Source organism: Sphaerodactylus townsendi, linkage group LG06 (assembly GCF_021028975.2).
Source record: "Sphaerodactylus townsendi isolate TG3544 linkage group LG06, MPM_Stown_v2.3, whole genome shotgun sequence".
Classification (NCBI taxonomy): domain Eukaryota; kingdom Metazoa; phylum Chordata; class Lepidosauria; order Squamata; family Sphaerodactylidae; genus Sphaerodactylus; species Sphaerodactylus townsendi.
Genome location: NC_059430.1, coordinates 87079866 through 87100545, shown reverse-complemented (window position 1 = coordinate 87100545; position 20680 = coordinate 87079866). Strand labels below are relative to the sequence as shown.

General features: G+C 42.1%; 1 protein-coding gene across 2 annotated transcripts in view; it reads right to left on the bottom strand.

The window, feature by feature from the left end:
- RELN (reelin) overlaps positions 1-20680 on the bottom strand; it is a 370687-nt gene that overhangs the window by 263555 nt on the left and 86452 nt on the right. For both annotated transcript variants that reach the window (XM_048499920.1, XM_048499921.1), the window contains exon 3: positions 2324-2459. In XM_048499920.1, coding sequence (XP_048355877.1) covers positions 2324-2459 — 136 coding nt within the window. The remainder of the gene's footprint in view (positions 1-2323; positions 2460-20680) is intronic.

Sequence of the window (20680 nt, the reverse complement as noted above, 5' to 3'; positions counted from 1 at the left end):
CATCCCTGGCTGCTGCAGCCTTCTGAAATGGGATGTAAGTTATTTCTATACAGCCTAAGTTACTGCAGACAGAAACACTGAAATTGTTCATGTGTAACGCAATGCCTCTGAACGCAAGTGCTCCCCCTGATCAGTCCATATAGTTCAATTTATCTTAAGAGGTTTTTTTAATCTAAACAGTGTTCTTAACAATAAAAGCATGAAAACTTTACTGTTATCATTAGGACTAGAGTGAAGTCCCACAGCTTGAAAGGATCATTGCTTATTTTCATGAAGCAAAAATATGATTTTGCTACCAGTGCAGTGTTTCACATAACATTTGACAAAATGCCTTAACGTAGCCCAATAGAGGAAGACAATAGGTAATTTTAGTCCACTACATTTTAGTCTACTTCAGAGCAGTCATTTTAGTTCATATTTGGTCATTGACTGTAAATAAAGTCTCCTTCTTCTTCTTCATTTTAGTTCACTACATGCATATATATTCCTAAACAACATTACTTTTTATTTTTAAATAAAGAATAAATATGAATATTTTTATTATTTCCATTCTTTTTACAGTAGGGAAAAAGGCACTCAGCTACCACAGCAAAATGTATTCTGACTACTAGAAAAACTGATGCAGAACAAAAGAGGCCTCCCACCAATCCTCAAAAGGACTGCAATTTTTGGCTATATAATGATGATATAATCTGTCTGTTGCTGCATTTATAAACAAAGTAGGCTGAACATAGTTCTTTCAGCTGTGCTGTAATTGTGATAGTTTCTTTGGAAATCACCCTAAAAACAAGAGTGTGCATGAAGAGAGTTGTGTTTGTGGAGGAAGCACAGACATAAATACGGTCCATATTCTAGCACACTGAGCAAACTGAGCATTACATTTAACTTAACATGCAAAATGTAGCAAAAACAAACAAAAAGTATTTGTATCTATAAAAAAACAAATTAATCAAAAGCAGAATATACAGATTTTTTTTTCTGGCATAAACTGAGTTCCATAAGATAAGACTTGCTATCTATGTAGATTTGATGACACTTGGAGGCAAGATTTATTGTGCTTTATGCCAACCCTTGCAATCTGGAGAGCATCAAAATAAAGCTGTCAGCTGATAAAACATGCAGGAGGAAGCATAGATAAAAGACAAGGAAAATAGGAAAGTAATGTATGGGGAGTCAAATAGTCCAATTATTGAGAAGCCTTAGGACTGCTTAGCCTCCACCTCCACACTCTGGTCACAAATGTCTGATACTGAAGACTTCCTGGTTCCCTGAAAGTCTGCTCTTTGATATGACCTCCAAACTGGACAAAATGAAAAACTAGTTCTCCCCAAAACCAGTATTTCAATCCAGATTTTAATCTGAATTTAAAATCCTGATTTGTAGGCATGAAAACAACCACATCTTGTCATATAGTGTTACCGATACTACGTCAATGAATACTAGGAGATTTTGAAAGTGGTCCCTGGGAAGGAAGCTGGTGGCAAACTATCCCTGATCATCTCTTGCCTTGAATACTCCATGGTTGAGGTCATCATGAGTTGGTTGCAACTTGACAGCACATTCTTCTTTTTCCCTGGGGAGGATATCATAGCACTTTCAAGTGACTCTCTCGGCTAACTCCTCTAGGCTCTATGGTGTTTACCAGAGAAACTAGGGGTAATTTTTGGAATGTAACTATGTGGAGGCTGGAAGGCTGCAATATCTCTTATGTCTAAGGTGTATAAGGAGTATAAAAGTCTAAGGTGTATAAAGAACATTAAGTCTAAGGTGTTACAGAAAGTAGAGTCCAGATAGAGGACACTGAAGAAACCAAGAGAAAGCACAGACAAAGTGGACTTTCTTGAAAGAAGTCAAGAGAGAGAGAGAGAGAGAGAGAAAATAAAGGTAATTAAAATTTTTGTGAAATGTTAGATACACAAATATGCACAGAATAGTGTAGTAGAAAGACAGTTCTACCATTCAGTAATTTGGACCAGATGGCCTTTTGATCTTTAGCAACTCTATGACTTCCTACTGAATTAAGGTCCTCAAAGATAACTCATGTACACTGAGATTTATAATTTTGCACATTATTTTCGTAGATTTGGATCCAAAAGTACCCTTCCACTCATGGAGGAGTCTTATGTTCACAGAAGAAGACTCCACTTCAAGGAAGGACCTCGTACATTCATATTATCTTTTTATGAACGGAACAATTATCCTATAATCAAAATTGGTGGAAGGGCATCTTTAGATCCAATCCATACATGGGTCTTTCAGAAGATATGCTGAAGGGAAAGAACCTTAGCTTAGCATTTTATCTATAATAGCATTAGATACTTACATAAAATTCACACAGCCAGTTCCTGCAGGTGGGGCAATCCAAACAAAACTGAGATTTGTTGTTGGTAAATGGCTTACATGTGATGCGACTACACTGCACATGAACTGATTTCCAAACTGATGATCTGACATTATTCCTATGAGAAAGACATAAAATAAGAATGAAATGTATTAGCATTTAAACACAAAAGTTTTGTTTCAGAAGTATCAAAATTGTATTCAGTAATGAATTTATAACAAAGGAGAGCAGTCATTTGTGTGTCACCTAAAAATGTGGGATACTATTATTTTTCAGACTTCTGAACTTGAGTACTCAGGTTAAATTCAAAATTGTTTGATGAAAATTCATCACTGTACTTTCCTAGTATAATATTCACAGTCTCCTTTTAAACATAGCACCTAAGTAAATACTTTGAGTTTACTTACAGTAAATATTGACACTTCAAGCTAAAAAAAACCCAGTCACATTATTTTGACTGAATGCAAAAAAAGGAATAGCAGGATAGAATTCCCTAGTAAGACTGCTAAGAATGTCAAGAGAGCATGTATATTTTTTGCAAGCAGTTTATCATAATAAAGTCATAATCAAATAATCAAGCACTAGGTATTTCTGCACAACATTTTTGCTGCATATTTATACATTGAAAATCCAGTAGTTTCAACTGACCCTGAAAAAATCCAAACAGCAAAGATAATTAAAAGAAAACACACAGAAGAAAATCACCATGGACTGATGATTCACAAAGGCCCCTTCCGCACATGCAGAACAATGCACTTTCAATCCATTTCCACAATTGTTTGCAAGTGGATTTTGCTACTCCGCACAGTAAAATCCAGCTTTAAAGTGCATTGAAAGTGGATTGAAAGTGCATTATTCTGCATGTGCGGAAGGGGTCAAATACACGTTTCTCAATATAAGACACCCTGACTTTTTCTGGTATCTCCTCGCACAGAAAAAGCAATGCATGAAATAGCAGCTTATAGATATAATCAACCCATAAACACTTTATGACAACAGTAGCTTTCCTATTTTCCAATACCACAAGAGTAGATAACACGTGTCTGAATCTCATTTACCACAAGATATCTCCAAGATATTAACTATTAAACACTATCTATCAACCTGAAATCTTGTAGAACAAAATGAGATAATTGTGAGTTTTGTTCTGAAGCCAGAAAACCAGATCAAAAATCTTCAGAGACTTTATCTTTTATTGAAAAAAGTAATTTTCTTTTCTAAGAAAGTCATTGGAAAATACAAACATGTGAAAATTAATTCTATAGCTACTGCAAAAACAAGCGGTAAACTTCTCAGAGTAACTACCATCTCTTAATCATGTCACAGTAAGTAATATTTTACATGTTATTTTGGAGGTTATTGTTTCAAACAACATATGGGGATTTTTATATCAATTCAAGTCATACACACAGAGAAATGTCAACTAATCTATGACTTCCATTCAGAAAAATCTGATTTGCATATCATGATAATACATGTTACTTGGGCAGCCCAATCCAGACTGGCCTGGTGAGCCAAAGTGCTTTCCCACAGCATGGGAAATCCAAAAAGTTTTTTATAAAGCCCTGATAATCCCCCATAGGGGAAAATGGAGTTACACTTCAGAAAATGTGGCATATCCCCACACCTGGGGCCACGCCTGCTGAGGGGCTAAACGGGCAGGGGAAGCCAACTAAGGTCAGATCTACCCCCAGGAATGCCCTTGCCATGCCGCCACCATACCAAGCCAGTGCAGAAGCACCAACAGAGATCTGGGAGCCAGGCACTGGCAGATTTGACTCTCCACTCCTGCTGTTAGTGATTTGGTTTTTTTTAACAGTAAGTACAAAAAGATGTCATTCATCTTGGTGTCTGTGAAAGAATTCCAAGATCCTTGGGACATCACCAAAAAGCCTCCCAAATAGTCTCTTCTTCTAATTTGCACAGTGCTTAGAAATGATCAGGCAGATTGTGCCTTGCAGTATTCAAAGAATGAACAACACACATAAATACTATAAGATATTCAGGCAAAGGTTTGGCTGGGTTGTTTTTCTTCTAAAACAATGTTTTAGTTACCTCAATGTTACCTCAACTAGCCCTAGGTGATATGCGATGAAACTTTTGTAGTATTTAAACATATTCTTGTCACATCACCTTTGGTAGAGAGATAAGTCAACAGTTGGTTCTAGTCTTGGAGTCATGGGGTAGTATCACAATTAGCTGGGGTACCACCACCACCACCACCACCACCACCACTATCCTCTTACCAAGGACTATTAAAACATTGGACAGGACACAGCAGATCATGTGTTATTCTCTGGCCCTTACACAGCCTTCCACCTCAGACCTCTTTGGGGAGAGTCTGAAGAGTTACAGACTCAGCTCTTTTTTGGTCTTGCATTGAATACTCATCAAATTGCCACACTAACCCAGGGGGTAGCTGGAAAAGGCAAGTTCAGTCCTGAAGCCCCGGGAGGCACCATTCAGCCAGTAACCATTCTCTTCTCAATTTGCACAATTTATTTACTATTTTTATGTTTATAGTCTGTCTTTCTCAAAGAGACATAAAACAGATTATGCAGAGTAAACAGATATGAGTGACAGGATGAGACATCTAAGCAGTGCCCTAGAGGCTAGTGCAATGTACTAATAAGCAATGTACTATGACTAGGAATACATAAATCTGAAACAGGCATAGAATATCAGATGTGATTCAAAATGCAGATACAATGCAGAATATGGCATAACATCATCATGAGAATACAGAAAACTGGTATTGCATCAGTATAAGATAATGTTACTGGTTAACTGGCTAACAGTCCCATCCTAGGGGCCAGCTGCAGTGCCATGGCTATGCCACTCCACCACTCCCATAGAAGCTTTCTGGCAGCATGGGGAGTCCCAGCTGGCTGAATCTCCAAAGCCACAGTTGGTTGAATCCCATAAACAGACAAAAGTCACACAGGTGGAAGACAGTGCTGGCCCAAGCCAAGAGCAGGAAGACAGGGCAGACAGTCCTCCCAACTCCTCCCAACTCACTTGTTTCTGTAAGGCAGCTCAGTCATTGTGGCCATCAGGCACTCCATGCCAAAAGACACAGTGCCCATTTGGAAGCCCTGAGACGCCAAAGGGACGGTTGTGAATCATCTCAGGATTCAGACTGAGCAGGAATGCAGACATAGGAGAGGCAGCTGCGAACAGTAAGAGTTGCAGGAGCACCTTTGGGAAACAGCCTGACAGTTTCTGCAGCACCTGCTCTCAGATTGAACATTTTGGATTTGTGGACCCGGACCGGATTGACTGACCTGCCCCTTGCTTGGCTTTTATGGCTTGCACTGGACTGCTTTTCCTCAAAACTTGAAGTAAGCCCCTCCCCTCTCTCTGCCTGCTTCTGCTAGCCGGCTGTAACCTGGAACTCCTGTGCACTCAGCAGGCCACGACACACAGGTGGATTCACACACACCCTTTGGATGGGGCTGTAAAAGTGAACAAATTGAAATTCAACCCTGACAAAATAGAGGTAATGCCTATTGGGAAGGCAGAGGTCTTGAGGGATATTGTTCTCCTCACTTTCAGTGGAGCTCAACTGACCCTTGCTGAAAAAATTAAAAGCCCAGAGGCATACCGGATTCAGCTTTTTTACTAGAAAATCAAGTTAATGCATCTGCTTAAGTGGTTTTCTTCCAGCTTAGCATAGCTCGTAAGATGGGCTTCCCTTACTACCCTTGACCTGCCCAAGGTCACACCACGGTAACATTGAGACTAGACCACAGTAATGCACTGTACATTGCCCTGTTGTCAAAATCAGTTTGTAAACCCCAACTCTGTGGCTCAACTCTTCGCAGGAGCTAGACACAGCATACGAAATTACTCCTTTTTCTCAGACACTCCATTGTTACCAAGCTCAGTTTAAGGCATTGGCTGTCTCATAAAAAGCGCTCCAGGGTCTCATAAAAAGCCCTCTACACACAACAAACAGATACTAAATCCTATACCCAGTGAAACAATCCACAATAATTTTTCCTATATAAGCACCTTTCTGAGTCATTCCCTTAGGGAAGTGGTTCCATTTTTTTTTACTCCCATACCTTTTGGCAACCCATTTTCTTAAAATTGTACCCCCATACTAGCAAACCTATTATGTAATTTTCTGTCTGTAATTTTTTTCACGTACCTTGAAACACTCTGATGTATACCCCTGGGAGCACAGGTACCCCAGGTTGGGAACCACTGCCTTAAGAGCATAACCCTATTACCTTTACAGAAAAGTCTTTCAATATGTTTCCATTCTTTTCAGACCACACTCTTTAATGACCCTGGGGCCTCATATCTGTGCTAGTGCCTCCAACCATACATGTTAACAAGGCAGCCCTAATCATGTAATTATTAGTAGCTCCGCCACTCATGTTGGTCACAATTGTTTCTGCTTGGGCTTATCCTTTTGCAGTGGCTGCTCCAGTGCTGTCAGATGTGCTCCTTGAATTTGCAAAGAAGGCACAATTCGTGCAAAGATTTTAGAGGCTTCACAGCAGAGCTTTTCCAAACGGCCTTTGATGGCTCATAAGGGCAGCCTGTGGCTATTGCCTTCTTTTTATTTCTGTGATTTTCGAGATGTGAACGGTTTTTAAACTGATGTAAGCCACTTTGCGTCCTATCAGCTGGAGAGGGGAGTTTGAATTTAAATATTTCATATAAACAAATGTTTTTCATCAAACAGAGAGCAGGTGCAGTGGCTTCCTCACTCCAAAGGCAACTCCATGCATTGTTAATTGGACAAAATAAGCCTTCCTTGAGTTGGGAATTGGGATAGAGTAATCATTTAGTTTTTCAGCAGAGCAGTGGAACTGCAATAGGGGACCTGTGGCATGAACCTGCAAAATACTGTTTTATTCATTGAACACCCTCACCGGCATAGACCATGACATCTGTTCGGCATTTATTGATGTAAAGGAATTGTCAACACCACCTCCTGCACAGGAAAATTAAATCTCTCAAAATCTGTGCATAATGCACGAGTACAAAAAAACCCAACTGCCTTTTAAACCTAGTACTTCATAAACAAAGAAGCACTGAGCTAGAAGGGAAAAAAGAAAGAAATTTGGGAGATTAAAATAATTGCTAAACTAAAAGTTAAACTGTTGTTCAGTATTTTTGGGAGAAAAATATACACAGAAAATTAATGTTTTCATCTTGCCCTTTATTCCTGATGCCTCTAATTCTGTGTTACCATTTTCTGAAGAAGTTTAGACATTCACTCCACCTCAAAGATTTCTCTCTATCAACAAACACACATATTTTAGCCCCAACTATGCTACAGTTCAGGGGCAAGGCACACATGCAGTGGCAGAACTTATTTTTTCAAAAGTAATGTGCTTTTGTATTGTCGAAGGCTTTCACGGCTGGATTCAACTGGTTGTTGTGGGTTTTCCGGACTGTGTGGCCATGGTCTGGTAGATCTTGGCCGTGGTCTGTGTGACTGTGGTCTGGTAGACTTCCCTCTGTGATACACCTCTGAAGATGCCAGCCATAGATGCAGGTGAAACATTAGGAACAAGATCTAACAGACCATGGCCACACAGCCTGGAAAACCCACAACAACCAGTAATGTGCTTTTGCTTAAAAGTGCTCAGAATAGTCAGGTAATTCCAGTTAAGATGTTCTTGCTGTATGTGTAAGAGTAATACCTGTACACATACTTCCCTCTCCCACCCAGGTTCTGTATATGCATCTGGGGCACCAGAGAGTACATCTAAGCACTGTAGCAAGTGACCATCACTAAATCATACGCTACTTAAATGTGAAGTAGAACCTCTCTGAACTCTATTTCCCTTGAGTTTTACTATGTATGCTCATTGTGTTGAAATAATTTATATGCCACACTACCCAGTTATGTCTCTCCCTCCACTGTATATTACTTTGCTGTGAAACCATTAGGGTTACTAGCTATATATCATGCCTGACCTAAGTCTACAAAAAAGAAAACAAGAAAATGAACAGTTCAGCCATACAGCAATATATAACATACACTGTTCTCTAACATTCATGATATAATAAAGCACCTGAATAGCTCAGACCAAGTCAAGGGCACTATAAAACCAACACCACCTGGGTCCCATGTCTAGAGTTCCAGCAGCATCAAGCAGGGCTAATGGAGGCCTGCTGCCATATTTGGCTTCAAAATTAAAACTAACCCAGTTACAGTAATCAAGAATAGTTACTTAATGCTTCAGTGAGTTCCTGCTGCCTCATGACCTCAATAATCTTTCCAACAACCTTGTGATGTCAGTATTATGACTTCCAAACTGCAGATGGTGGTTAAGACTGACAGAGAGCTTGATTAAAACTCACGAGTTAATAAACTGGAAACTTCCTGCTTCAAAATTGAATCTTTTAGTCACCATGCTATTTGAACTTCGGGTAGTGTCGTAAGTATCTTTCTACAGCATTGTCAGTTATCTGAACCCTGGTTCAGCAGGGTTGCCAATTCCAGCTTGAAAAATTCCTGGAGATTTGGAGGTGAAGCCTGGAAAGAATGAAGTTTAGGAAGGGGGGGGGGGCGGAGCTCGGCAAGGGTGCAATGCCTTTTCTTAGATTGTCACCCATTGTATTGCGGGTGTGGTTATCAGTCCACATTTCAAAAGTATCATTTCCTCCAGAGCAAGATTCAAGTCCAGTACTACTTAGAGACCAACCAGATGTTTGGCATATAAGCTTTTTAGATAGTCAAAACTCCATGAGATATCTAACTAAATGAGCTTCAACTCTCAAAAGGTACCAGACTGAAATCTAGGTCTTCTACTGAGGAGCATCTTATATAATGTAAAATTCCTCTTCTGTAGGACCACTTTGTGCACTATATTTTAATGCTGGTAAATCCTGAAGGTGTCGTACACATGTTTGAAAACATGCCTACTCTACTGCTATCAAGGAACTATGATTTGCTGTGGCTCCATGTTGAATATATACTTCTGGAAAGCTCAGATTTTCTTTATGCATAATGTATGAAAGGACCCTGAAAGGGAAACATAAATGGAGATACTTTAGATTCTCAACATAAAATTCTGTTCTTTTGATGGAATTATCTTGTGGATTCAGTGATCACTTACTCTATTGTAATCCCACCAACTAAACTGAACTATGCTACTGTTAGGAGTCCATACATCAATCCTGTGAAATTAGACAAAGCCATTATACGTACCAACAACATAGTTTTATGCCACAGAACAAACAGGTATATTAAGAAACATAAATATTTCATTCTTGTGACTGTTGTACCTTACCTTCTTAAAAGGAGAGTAATATATGGAATGATTCTATAACCAATTTCCGTATTATAATCCCATTAAACCAACTGGAACTACACAATTAGCAACCACCCACTGGCATTTAGAACGAAGGCCCGAGTGAACTACACACATATCTAACATACTGCTGCTGATTGATTTTTTTCTGGGTGATTACATTCTGTTCACAGGAAAAAAAATCCATCTAGTTTGATAGAATGGAAGAGACTTCTGAAACACTTGCTGGCTTTTGCAATCAATTAGGGGTCAGCACGGCTTGATAAATTATTAACTGTCGCAAAGGGAGAGCACACCGCAATTCTAGAAGACCCATATTTTACTACTCAGCAGGTTATGTCAGCTTTTACTTACTTCAAGCATTGAGATTATTTTATAGTAGTAGCTCTTCCATTATTAAACAACTAACAATCTCACCAGCATAAGCTAGGTGGCATAGAAAACATTGCTCTCAGGCTAAAATGGAGACAATTATTTATCTAGGTCATTGACTAATTTTTTGCTCATTAATTTTAGAATGTAGTCCATGAGAAGGTTTAAGGAAAGTCATAAAAAAGTCATCAAAATCATAAAACATTTTAACATTTAAGCCCAAACCATCATTTTAAATTGGCAATGAGATTCATATGACTAAGCTGCCACACCATGCCAGTGAGCCTGGGAAATATATGAGATGGCATTTTCACATCTGTCGGGCAAAATATTAAATGGCATACATTAACCATCATGATTTTCTTCTAACCATACAAATGACTAAAATAGCTGTACATAGTTTAGACAACTTGCATAAATTAGAAAAGGCAAAAACTAAAAGTCCATGCAGTCCAAACTGGCCTTGGGTTTGTTCTACGAAGTACTTTTTTCTTAGGGCTTGAATGACTTCCTATCATGTTCAGCATACCAGCATTAGTCTTTATATCTGTTTTTCATTCTAACAGGCTCCATGTTCAAAATATACCGTGAGTCTGAAAGCCATTGTGTTTTCCATGTTGGCAGTGGTGTTCCCATGAAACAAACATGTGGTGTAGGAAAGGCAAACAAGGAAACTAAAAAATACAGAATACAAACACTGGAGAGTTAGGGCCAGCCACAATTTCCTGATATGTTCAGACAGATGTTTAGGAACACAACCACAACTCTGCTATTGAGAGTTAGGCTCAGCAGACACATTTGCTACCAAGACTGTTGAATCATACTTCTGACAAGAGGCAGTACAAATTCATCCTAGTGGCTGGAATAGCCACTGGCAACAAGAAGGATGGGGACATGGCCCAACAGTACTATGTTGATTCCCGGATGTTTCCAGAAATGATGTCCCACCAGTCTAGGAGTCATTGGGAACATAACATGGCTGTGTTGATTTTAAAATTTATTCTTCTCCCGCTGGCAGCAGTCGCAGCAGGAGATCTCCCCAAACTGGAAGGTTACCATGGCCTCTATATTGTGGAAGGCTTTCACAGCCAGAATCAACTGGCTGTTGTGTGGGTTTCCTGAGCTGTGAAGCTGTGGTCTGATAGTTGTAGTTCCTAACATTTTGCACGCAGTAAGGTGCATTTCTCTCAGCCTTAAAAACCCCACAACAGCCAGTTGCCAGTCTTGTCCAGGCAAATGAATGAGAGATAATGAATCTCTATATTTCTTTTGCCATGTGTGTATGAAAGTGACAAAGGGCTTCTGTCAACATGTTTATTGATTCTGTGTACTAGATGCTGTAAAAGCGGACTAACAGTGATAAGGGGGTATCATTGCTTTTTTCCAACAATTACCTGTTGGATTAGTCACCCATTTGGATTTGTTTTAAAAATCTAGGATAGCTTCTACAGCAGAGATATTAACTCAGTGGCTCAGCGGCTACATGTGGTTCTTCTGTGCACCATTGCCCAGTGCGGTACGTGTTATGATTAGGGACCCTGAAACCATGGCAACTGTTTTTGTTTGTTTTTACCAAGAGGGGAGAGGAACAGGAACTTGGTTTCACCAGAAAACCAGACCACTGGGACTACCTGCCAAAAGAAGAGAAAAATGAACATAGTAAAACCTGACTGGAGAAGAGAGCCATGGGCTATGTGACAAAGGACTTCATTGGCAGAGCTCAGAGTATGTCCCATGAGGGGCAGGATTCCTAACTCTGTGGGAGGTGGATTCACCTAAGCAAGTAGAAGTTGTAAACGGTGAACTCTTGTTCAAACACTGACCAGATGCAGTGGTGTACTACTAATGGGGACATGGGGTATCCCATGTCCCCAGGCACATGCCATTTGATCACGGCGGCTCCCTCTGTGCTGTACTCCTTGACAGGAAGCCCGGCTGCGGGCCTGAGCCATTCTGCCCATTGTACTTGCTCAGAGGCAGCCTTACCAGGGTACTCCAAGGTGCTGGTTACTTGGGAAAGCTGAATTTTATATCTTGGAGTGGTGGCAACAAAGAAGAAGCACACTTTTAGATGAAGGCGAACACACAACACAAATGTGAGAACACACACACCCAGATCAGGATTGTGACAGCAGCTCCCCATGTTTCAGGAAAGAGGGCAGGGCCGTTGCTCAGTGGGAGTTTTGTATAGTAGGTGGTTCCCACAGAGCAGAGAGAGACTGTAACACTAGCGTCCAACTTGAAGGGTCCTTTTAACATAGAGAAGCTTTTTGAAAAACAAAATCTAGTTGAATAAGGAATTCTGGCATTCTTGAAAAATTGCTCGCTGATTTATGCCATGAGTCTGGCCAAGCTTCCTGATGTGGGTTTCTATGGGTACCCCCATGCCGCAAGAATTTCTGCCAAGGCAGGGGTGGAGGCCCGCTTCAAGACACAAGCTTAAGCGACGGGCCCAGCAGAGGCCAGCCATTAGAGAGTAAGGCGGCTCCGCGACGGGAGGCCGCTTTTCCTCTCTTTCCTCAGCCTCTTCCCACTCGGCCTTCAGTCAGCAGCCCAGTTCTCCTAAGCTCCTAAGGCTCGGGCCACACTGCCCTCCCACCTCCAGGGGTCGGAGGACAGCTGCAGGGAGTGGGACTTAGAGGCCAGCGCAGGACGACGACAGCTTTGGTGAGGGTAAGTGGGAGAGGGAAGGGGAAAACAGCGTGTCTCTCGGCGGTGCTGTTCGCGATCTTCACTGGCTGGAAGACGCTGTCCCCTCAAAAACAACCCTTTAAAGGATTGTTTTTTAGGGCGGCCTGACGCTGCCCTGAGGGAGGGGAAGGGCAGCCAGGTCGGCGCTGCTGAGTTTCAGCTGCGCCGCCTGTGCGAACGGCGGCCTGGGGGCGGCGTTTTTACCGCCCCCAGGCCGCTGTTTTTGGCCCATGCGGAAACGGCTTCTGCCTTATAAGCCCTTCCTCTTACTCTAGGCCAGGGGTCCTCAAACTTTTAAAACGGGGGGCCAGTTCACTGTCCCTCAGACCGTTGGAGGGCCGGACTGTACTCTCCTACACACGCCAGCTGGGTGACCTTGGGCTAGTCACAGCTTCTCGGAGCTCTCTCAGCCCCACCTACCACACAGGGTGTTTGTTGTGAGGGGGGAAGGGCAAGGAGATTGTAAGCCCCTTTGAATCTCCTATAGGAGAGAAAGGGGGGATAAAAATCCAAACTCCTCTTCTTCTTCTTCTTCATGTTGGTGGAAGAAGAAGAAGAAGAAGAAGAAGAAGAAGAAGAAGAAGAAGAAGAAGAAGAAGAAGAAGAAGAGGAGGAGTTTGGATTTATATCCCCCCTTTCTCTCCTGCAGGAGACTCAAAGGGGCTTACAATCTCCTTTCCCTTCCCCCCTTACAACAAACACCCTGTGATGTAGGTGGGGCTGAGAGAGCTCCGAAAAGCTGTGACTAGCCCAAGGTCACCCAGCTGGCGTGTGTGGGAGTGTACAGGCTAATCTGAATTCCCCAGATAAGCCTCCACAGCTCAAGCAGCAGAGCTGGGAATCAAACCCGGTTCCTCCAGATTAGATACACGAGCTCTTAACCTCCGACGCCACTGCTGCTCACTGCGATGGCCTGGGCGCCTCGGCCGTACCCAAAGCCGTATGCTGGCAGAGTCAAGGCGACCAGGTGAGGAGCGGAAATGGGCGGCTGGGGCGACTGCTGCTGCTGAGGCGGCTGCTGCTGAAGCTAAAGCATGCCCACCCTGTCGCTGTTGTTGCTGCCACTGCTGGGCGGCTCCGGCAGGTTATTGTTCAGTGAAGCGGCCCACCAAAGCAAGCCTACCACCTCGCCCCTGGCCTCCTCCGACGAGCAATCCCGCAGTGGCTCGACTTTCTTCAGGTCCGACGGGGCCCGGCACCCAAGATAGTGGGGGCCACAGGGGGGGGCTACCTGAGCAGCTATGTTCCTCCTCCCCATCCAGCCAGCCCCCTCCTCCTTCCTCCGCCTCGCCCGATCGACTCCTCCATCTGGCCGGCCAGTCGGCACAAGGCCTCACCGCTTGCCGCCTCCTCCTCTGGGTGTACACACCCCGGCTCAGGCGGCAGCCTCCTGGCTGCAACAGTGGCTCATTCCTCCTGTGGCCACCGGGCCGATGAAGTGGGCGGGCAGAGAGGGGCGGGGAAAGCGAGCTGGGATGGCCGCGCGCAGGGCCTGGCCCCACTCTTTTGCCTGCCTCTCTTGCTCAGTTGCAGCCGGCAAAGAAAGAGGGTAGGAGGAGGAGGAAACGGGGAAAGGGCCAGGACGGGGCTCTCCTGGGTTGGGAGAGGAAGGAAAGGAAGAGAGAGAAGGGGGAGATCAGCTTCTGACCAGCGGGCCGGATAAATGTTTTCCAGGGGCCGCATATGGCCCGCGGGCCGTAGTTTGGGGACCCCTGCTCTAGGCACACAAAGGCTAACTAAAGTACAACAATGGAAGGGAGAAAGAACCCTCCATGCTCAAAGGCACTGTGTTAATTAGAAAGGTTACAGTTGTAGATATTGAATATTAATATTAGATATTATTAGATATTATTATCATATGTGTGTTTGAAGCTATGTACAGGGAACATAGGAAAGTCAAGTCATAAGTCTGTCCTAGTTGATGGTAAGTACAAAAGTGGCCTCCCAAGAGTGAGTAACACCATTCTACATGTTTGATTAATTGACAATAGACCAAATATGCATGGCATGTATGCAACTTGGGTAACTTCTTTATGTTACCTGTTTGGCCTGTGGGTTACGTATTTATTCATTTTCTGAATAAATAGTTGGACTATGGCATAGTTGGACTATGTTATGGTTTATTTAGATTTAATTGCTTTGGGGAGATACTTGTACCAGAAGAATTTTCTAGGCATGCATATAATTATTCCTAGTATGTGGTCTGAAACAGGCTCTGGTATGGCACGTTAGGTGGAAAGACTCACCCAAGACCACACAGAGAACTTGCTGATTAAGCATGGCTCATCTTGATTGCCTCCTTTTCATTGAACCCCACATCTTCAGATATGAAGCAATTTTTGAGTGACAGTGCAATTGTCTTTTACTACAGAAATCAAAAGTTCATACTAGACCAAATTTTTAGCCCTGCCTCACTGAGCAGTACGTGCCAAATTAAATCTTGATTTTTTGGGGGGAAGTTTTTCCAGCTCATAATGTGCACTTTTATGCATGCAAACTGTCCGAGGAACACTCACAATTTGCAATTACTTCCCTGAAAAAAATATTTGCACTTTCCAGCATGATTTGTTCATGGAATTAGCACTGTGATACTCCACAGCTTCCAATGGTACACTTACCAACATGAGTTACTTGGGGAAGTGAGCCAGGAAAAATAAATTCTGAACAACTTAATATCTAATATTATTAGGCCCAACTATAGTGTGAAATAGCACTGTAAAGATAGTTTAAAAATACAACCAGTATATAGTACCCATGCACTGTCCTTCCCTCAGAAGATAAGGACCAAAATATATGGATTTGATATTTTCCCTGTAATCTTTTAAAATGACCTGCGTGTGTTGAGTAGTTAATTAACATTTTCTGAGCAAGCCTTTCATCAGAATCCACTAGAGATGTACTTTTCTCTCAGGGATTTATGAGTTCCAGCTGACATGAGTTACATATATGCAAATCAGAGCCCACTGGGAGGAGAATATAGCCTCTAATTTGCATAATTCCCCAAGACACTGAATGAGATTCTTTGTACAATTTATTAAGCATGTGTTTTTGTGACAAGAGAGGTCAGAAATGGATGCCAGTGCTTGCTATACAGACTGTTTAAGGATGTTCACTGTCAGTCAGGAAATGCCTACAGAAAAACACTGTTGTACTTACCTGTAACTGTTTGTTCATTGTGTGCAGGTGCACATGGGACTGTGCACACACAGCCAACTATGGAGAGTACTACCCTGCCCTTAGTCATGTGTGTTTCAGGTGGGAAAAACTATTAGTGTACCTATCTGACAGGGGGAGGAGAGCACTTGTAACCCCCATGCTCAGAACGGGTTGACCCAGAAAGGGGTGGAGACTCAAAGCAGCAGGAAGCTCCTCCATGTAGTTTGGAGGAGACAAGGCTACCAGACTCGGACCTTGATTTGTATAAGCCCTTAACACCTTGTTAAAGTAACTGCAATGTTGTTGGGAACTAGTGGGAAGGTAGTTGTTTATTTTTGCTATGTATGTAGTTGATGGGAGTTCTTTTGGGGACCTTCATCATCTTGGAACCCGTTCACCAAGCCTCTGAAGTCTTCATAAGCCAACCACCAGCAGGAAGAATTGGACTTGGCATTATCACTAGACTGTAAATATAAGGACTTGAAATGCAACCTAAAAGGACTGTAAATTGTTAATGGTAATGTTCAAGTGTTATTTGTTAACGAAGTAAACCATTTTGTTTTAAATTTAGTTCTTTGCAACTCCTTCCAAATTCTGCCCCACAGAACCCACAGGTAGAGGTTACACACTCACTAGTCACCTGGAGCTTCAAAAAATCTGGAAAAAACCTCTGTGGCTGGCCTATGCATGCACAGCCCCACGTGGGACTGCACAGAGGCCGTGGAAATGAACAAAATGGTACTGAGGTATTTGCTAAACAGTGACATAAAGTAAATGCACAGACAATATGGCTCTGAAAACTGCAGAACAGGGGAAATGGAACTGCAGATAATCCACTTACAACCCCAAAGTAGTTGGGATTTATGCAACTCTCTTTCTAAAAATTTAATATTAATATAGTTTCCATATAAGTGGAAAATATGGGTTTTCTCAATAGGTTTCCAGGCTATTGAAAGCCGATTCATATGCACAGAAATAACAGATAGCGTAGACCTCCGTAGACATCATCACTTCGGAGTGCAGGTAGGAAAATGCATGTTTTGTCAGTCTTTCATTTTAAAAAAATACCACAGGAAGCTAGAGGTTTGGGCTTGACATGTAATATGTGCCATCAGAGATACTTACGTGGGAAGAAAGCAATTCAAATATGAAATCTACATCCTGAAGTAGTGCTCTCCCAAACTGACTAAACTAAATAATATATCTGCCCTGTAATAGTTTCACAGAAAGAATTTAAGGGAAGCAGCTCTCACTATTTCCAAGGTAGAATTAAAAACTGGTTCAACAAACTCAGAGCACTTCAGAATTCCTCTTCAAACCATCTCCTCTACCCAGCTGTGGCTTTGGAAAAGGCAAAAAACAATGCAAAAAGGAAAATCTATGTTGAAGGAAAGGAAAACTCACTGTGGGGCAGAATGCAAATGCCTCAGTTTCCCTGGCAAAGTGCAGGGCAGCAGTGGCCAAGACTGGAGGGGTGCATCCCATCGCCATTACTTTGAGTCCAGAATAGGCTCCAGAAGCAGAATGATATGCTATGCTTTCATCTCCAGTCTGCTTCCAGCAGCCATGCTCATCCCCTCCCCCTACCATAATCAGAGCGACTCTGATATATTTAGGAAGCACTAATTCCACCCCTGACAAGCAAGATAGGGTGGTACCTCCCAAGGATACCCAAGTTCTTTAGTGATTATACCCTCAGGAAGGGTGGGAAGGTGGTCAGATGCCAACAGAAAGAATGGGAAAGTTGAGAAAGCTGTAGGCCACTGGGGAAAAATTGCCACCCCCAGTCATGAGCCTACCCTGGTTACTCAGCATTTCTTCCTCACTATAAGCAACAGCTAACCCAGAAATACCTGCTATTTATTATACCTAGCCTCATTTTAAAGTTTGGAGTCTAGACACACCCACCCACCACACCTCAGCCTTTTTCCACTTCCCAAGCAGTCCTACCAGAGAGAAAGAGCTGGCAGTCCTCTTATGCAATCTGAAAAGGAAAAGATCTCACACCTCATATTGAGGGTTCCTATATGTATGACAATGTTCACATGTTTGGCAGCAATGACTTACCATCCAATGGCCTTCCTTTTTCCCACCTCTTTTCCCCTCCTATTTTCTGTATAGGATAAGGAATTGTAATTCTGAGAGATTTTAGTCATCATCTTGGTCTATTTTATAATTAGGTTAGATTTGTTGATTTTAACATATGTAATTTTATTGTATTTATTGAGTTCTGGAAGCCGTCCTGAATCCACAAGAAGAAGGGCGGTCTACAAATGAATAAAGGAAATGAAAATAAATAACAACTATTTTTATGTTCTTAAGTAATAAAACTTTTATGTAATTTTACTTCTTTATGCAACTTTTCCTTTTATGTTTGCATGAGAATAATTAAGCAGAAAGCAATCACGGGAGTATGGTAATTACTGTTCTTTCTCCTGTGAAATAACACTTTAAATTTGTCACCTGCTAGGCTTTAGATGTGAAATTGCTGTTTAGCTTTTCCCCCCCCACACCTCTATTTTTCTCGCTTTCTAGAGGTAAAGGTAGATATTTTCTGACAGGAAAGAAGTTTATTTTAATGGGGTCATGAAGAACCTAGATATTGAAGCATCCCGAACAGGAAATTAAGCACTTCTCAGCTGACTTCTAGACCCATGACATTACCCAGTGGTGCTTAAGGTTTAAAGGTAGTCCAAGATCTTTATCTAAAGCAGAAATGTTGCCTACCACAAGGAAGCAGGGCCTTTTAGGTTATGGCCTCACAATTTTTTCTCACCTGGTGTCAAAACATGATTAGTTTCCAGTTCAGATCAAGACTATTCTGTTCATCCAGGGCTTTTGTTAAATATATGGCTCACTCCGCACATGCAGAATAATGCACTTTCAAACTGCTTTCAGTGCTCTTTAAAGCTGTGCGGAATAGCAAAATCCACTTGCAAACAGTTGTGAAAGTGGTTTGAAAATGCATTATTTTGCGTGTGCGGAAGGGGCCATAGTGTGGGTAGTATAAAGTTTGTTTTACTCATGGCTTGATTGTTTCCGCTGGGTTGGTTAATTTATATTTCAGTTCCATCACTGATCCTTTGCTCTGTTGTTCAGTGTAAGTTAAATCTGGCAGTTCTGGTTTTATACAGTTTGTATAGGGCTCAAGATTAAATCTTCCTCTCCTTCCCTTCCCTCCATGGCTGGCTATATACAACTGGTAACAGACTTCCCTCTGTGATACACCTCTGAAGATGCCAGCCACAGATGCAGGCGAAATTTTAGGAACGATCCACCAGACCATGGCCACACAGCCCAGAAAACCCACCAGAGCCAGTTGAATCCAGCCGTGAAAGCCTTCGACAATACAATAAACCAAATACATGCTGCAAATACACAAGGTTGCCAACTTTGGGTTAGGAAATACCTGGAGATTTGGGAGGGAGGACAAGAGGCAGTGGATTTCAGGGAGGGATCTAAGTGGGGCATAATGCCATAAAGTACTCCCTTCAAAGCAATCATTTTCTCCAGGGATTTTGATCCCTGGAGTTGTAAATCTGGCAGGGGAGTAGACTTCTCAATTTCCAGGGTGTACAGGGTGAGGTGGGCACTATACTTGGACCAGGTCTATACTTAGTAATCTATACAAAATTATTTAACTATGAAATCATTTATATTTCCAAAACCAAAATGCCATCAACAATTGACAATGCATTTGTAAAAAACATTTTCTCTCATAATAGTCTGAACCCCAGTCAATGAAAGAGGAATCTGTAAGAAGAGAGGTAAGATGTCATCAATTCCTTCACTGAGACAATAAAAATAAATATTGAATTTCTGTAAGAAATGAAATATTTATTCTTCCTATCTCCCTCACAACTACCCTGTGAGGTAGGTTAGGCTGAGAGTGTGACTGATCCAAGATCACATAGTGTGCTTCATGGCTAAGTGGAGATTAGAACCCTGGTCTACCTGATCTTAGACAAACACAACTACACCACTCACATATGGGATACTCAATGTGAATCTCCACATGAATTTCAGCATCCAGACTAAATAGTGACCTTTCAGATACTCTGACTAAACATGACTAAAGACAGAAATATCCCCATCTCCTCCACATCTTATTCTCTAAAGCCACAAGTCCCAGGGTAGTCAAATTAACTTAACTTATAGACCACAAGTCTCTGCTCACTCTCCCTCCAACACACAGCTTCCAATATCTGGGCAATAGGCTTTTGGACCCCATACCCAACACATGAGTAAAAATTTAAAATGGAGATGTAAAGGAAATATTGCCATATTTAAACGAGAGTCTCGGTAGAATGGAGCTAGTGTGGAGTGGTGGTTAAGAGCAGTGGACTAATCTGGAGAAACAGGTTCAATTCCCCACTCCTCCACACGAAACCTGCTAGGTGACACTGGATCAGTCACAGTTCTCTCAGAACTCTCTCAGCCTACATAGAGGCAAGCAATGGCAAACCACCTCTGAACATTTCTTGTCTTCAAAATCCAATGGGGTCTCCATAAGTCAGGTGTGAGTGGGAGGCGCATGTGCGTGCACACATGCACACGTAGTAAAATAATCTGGCTATCTTTAAGGAGCCATTTTTTTCTGCTGGTATAACATGTGTTCCCTTTCACGTATATCCTCAGCTACATGTGGGTTCTCTGGCTTGGATTCGGGTCAGGTTATGAACTCAGCACCGCAACAATTCAAGGGCAATAAGCTCAGTGTCAGGGGAAAACCTCTTCCCACTTTTTTGGGCTAGTTTGGAAAACTGACATTTTTGCCAACTAGTGGGGGGAGGGGGAGCAGAATATGTAGTTTAGGCATATTTATCTGGATAGTGTGTAG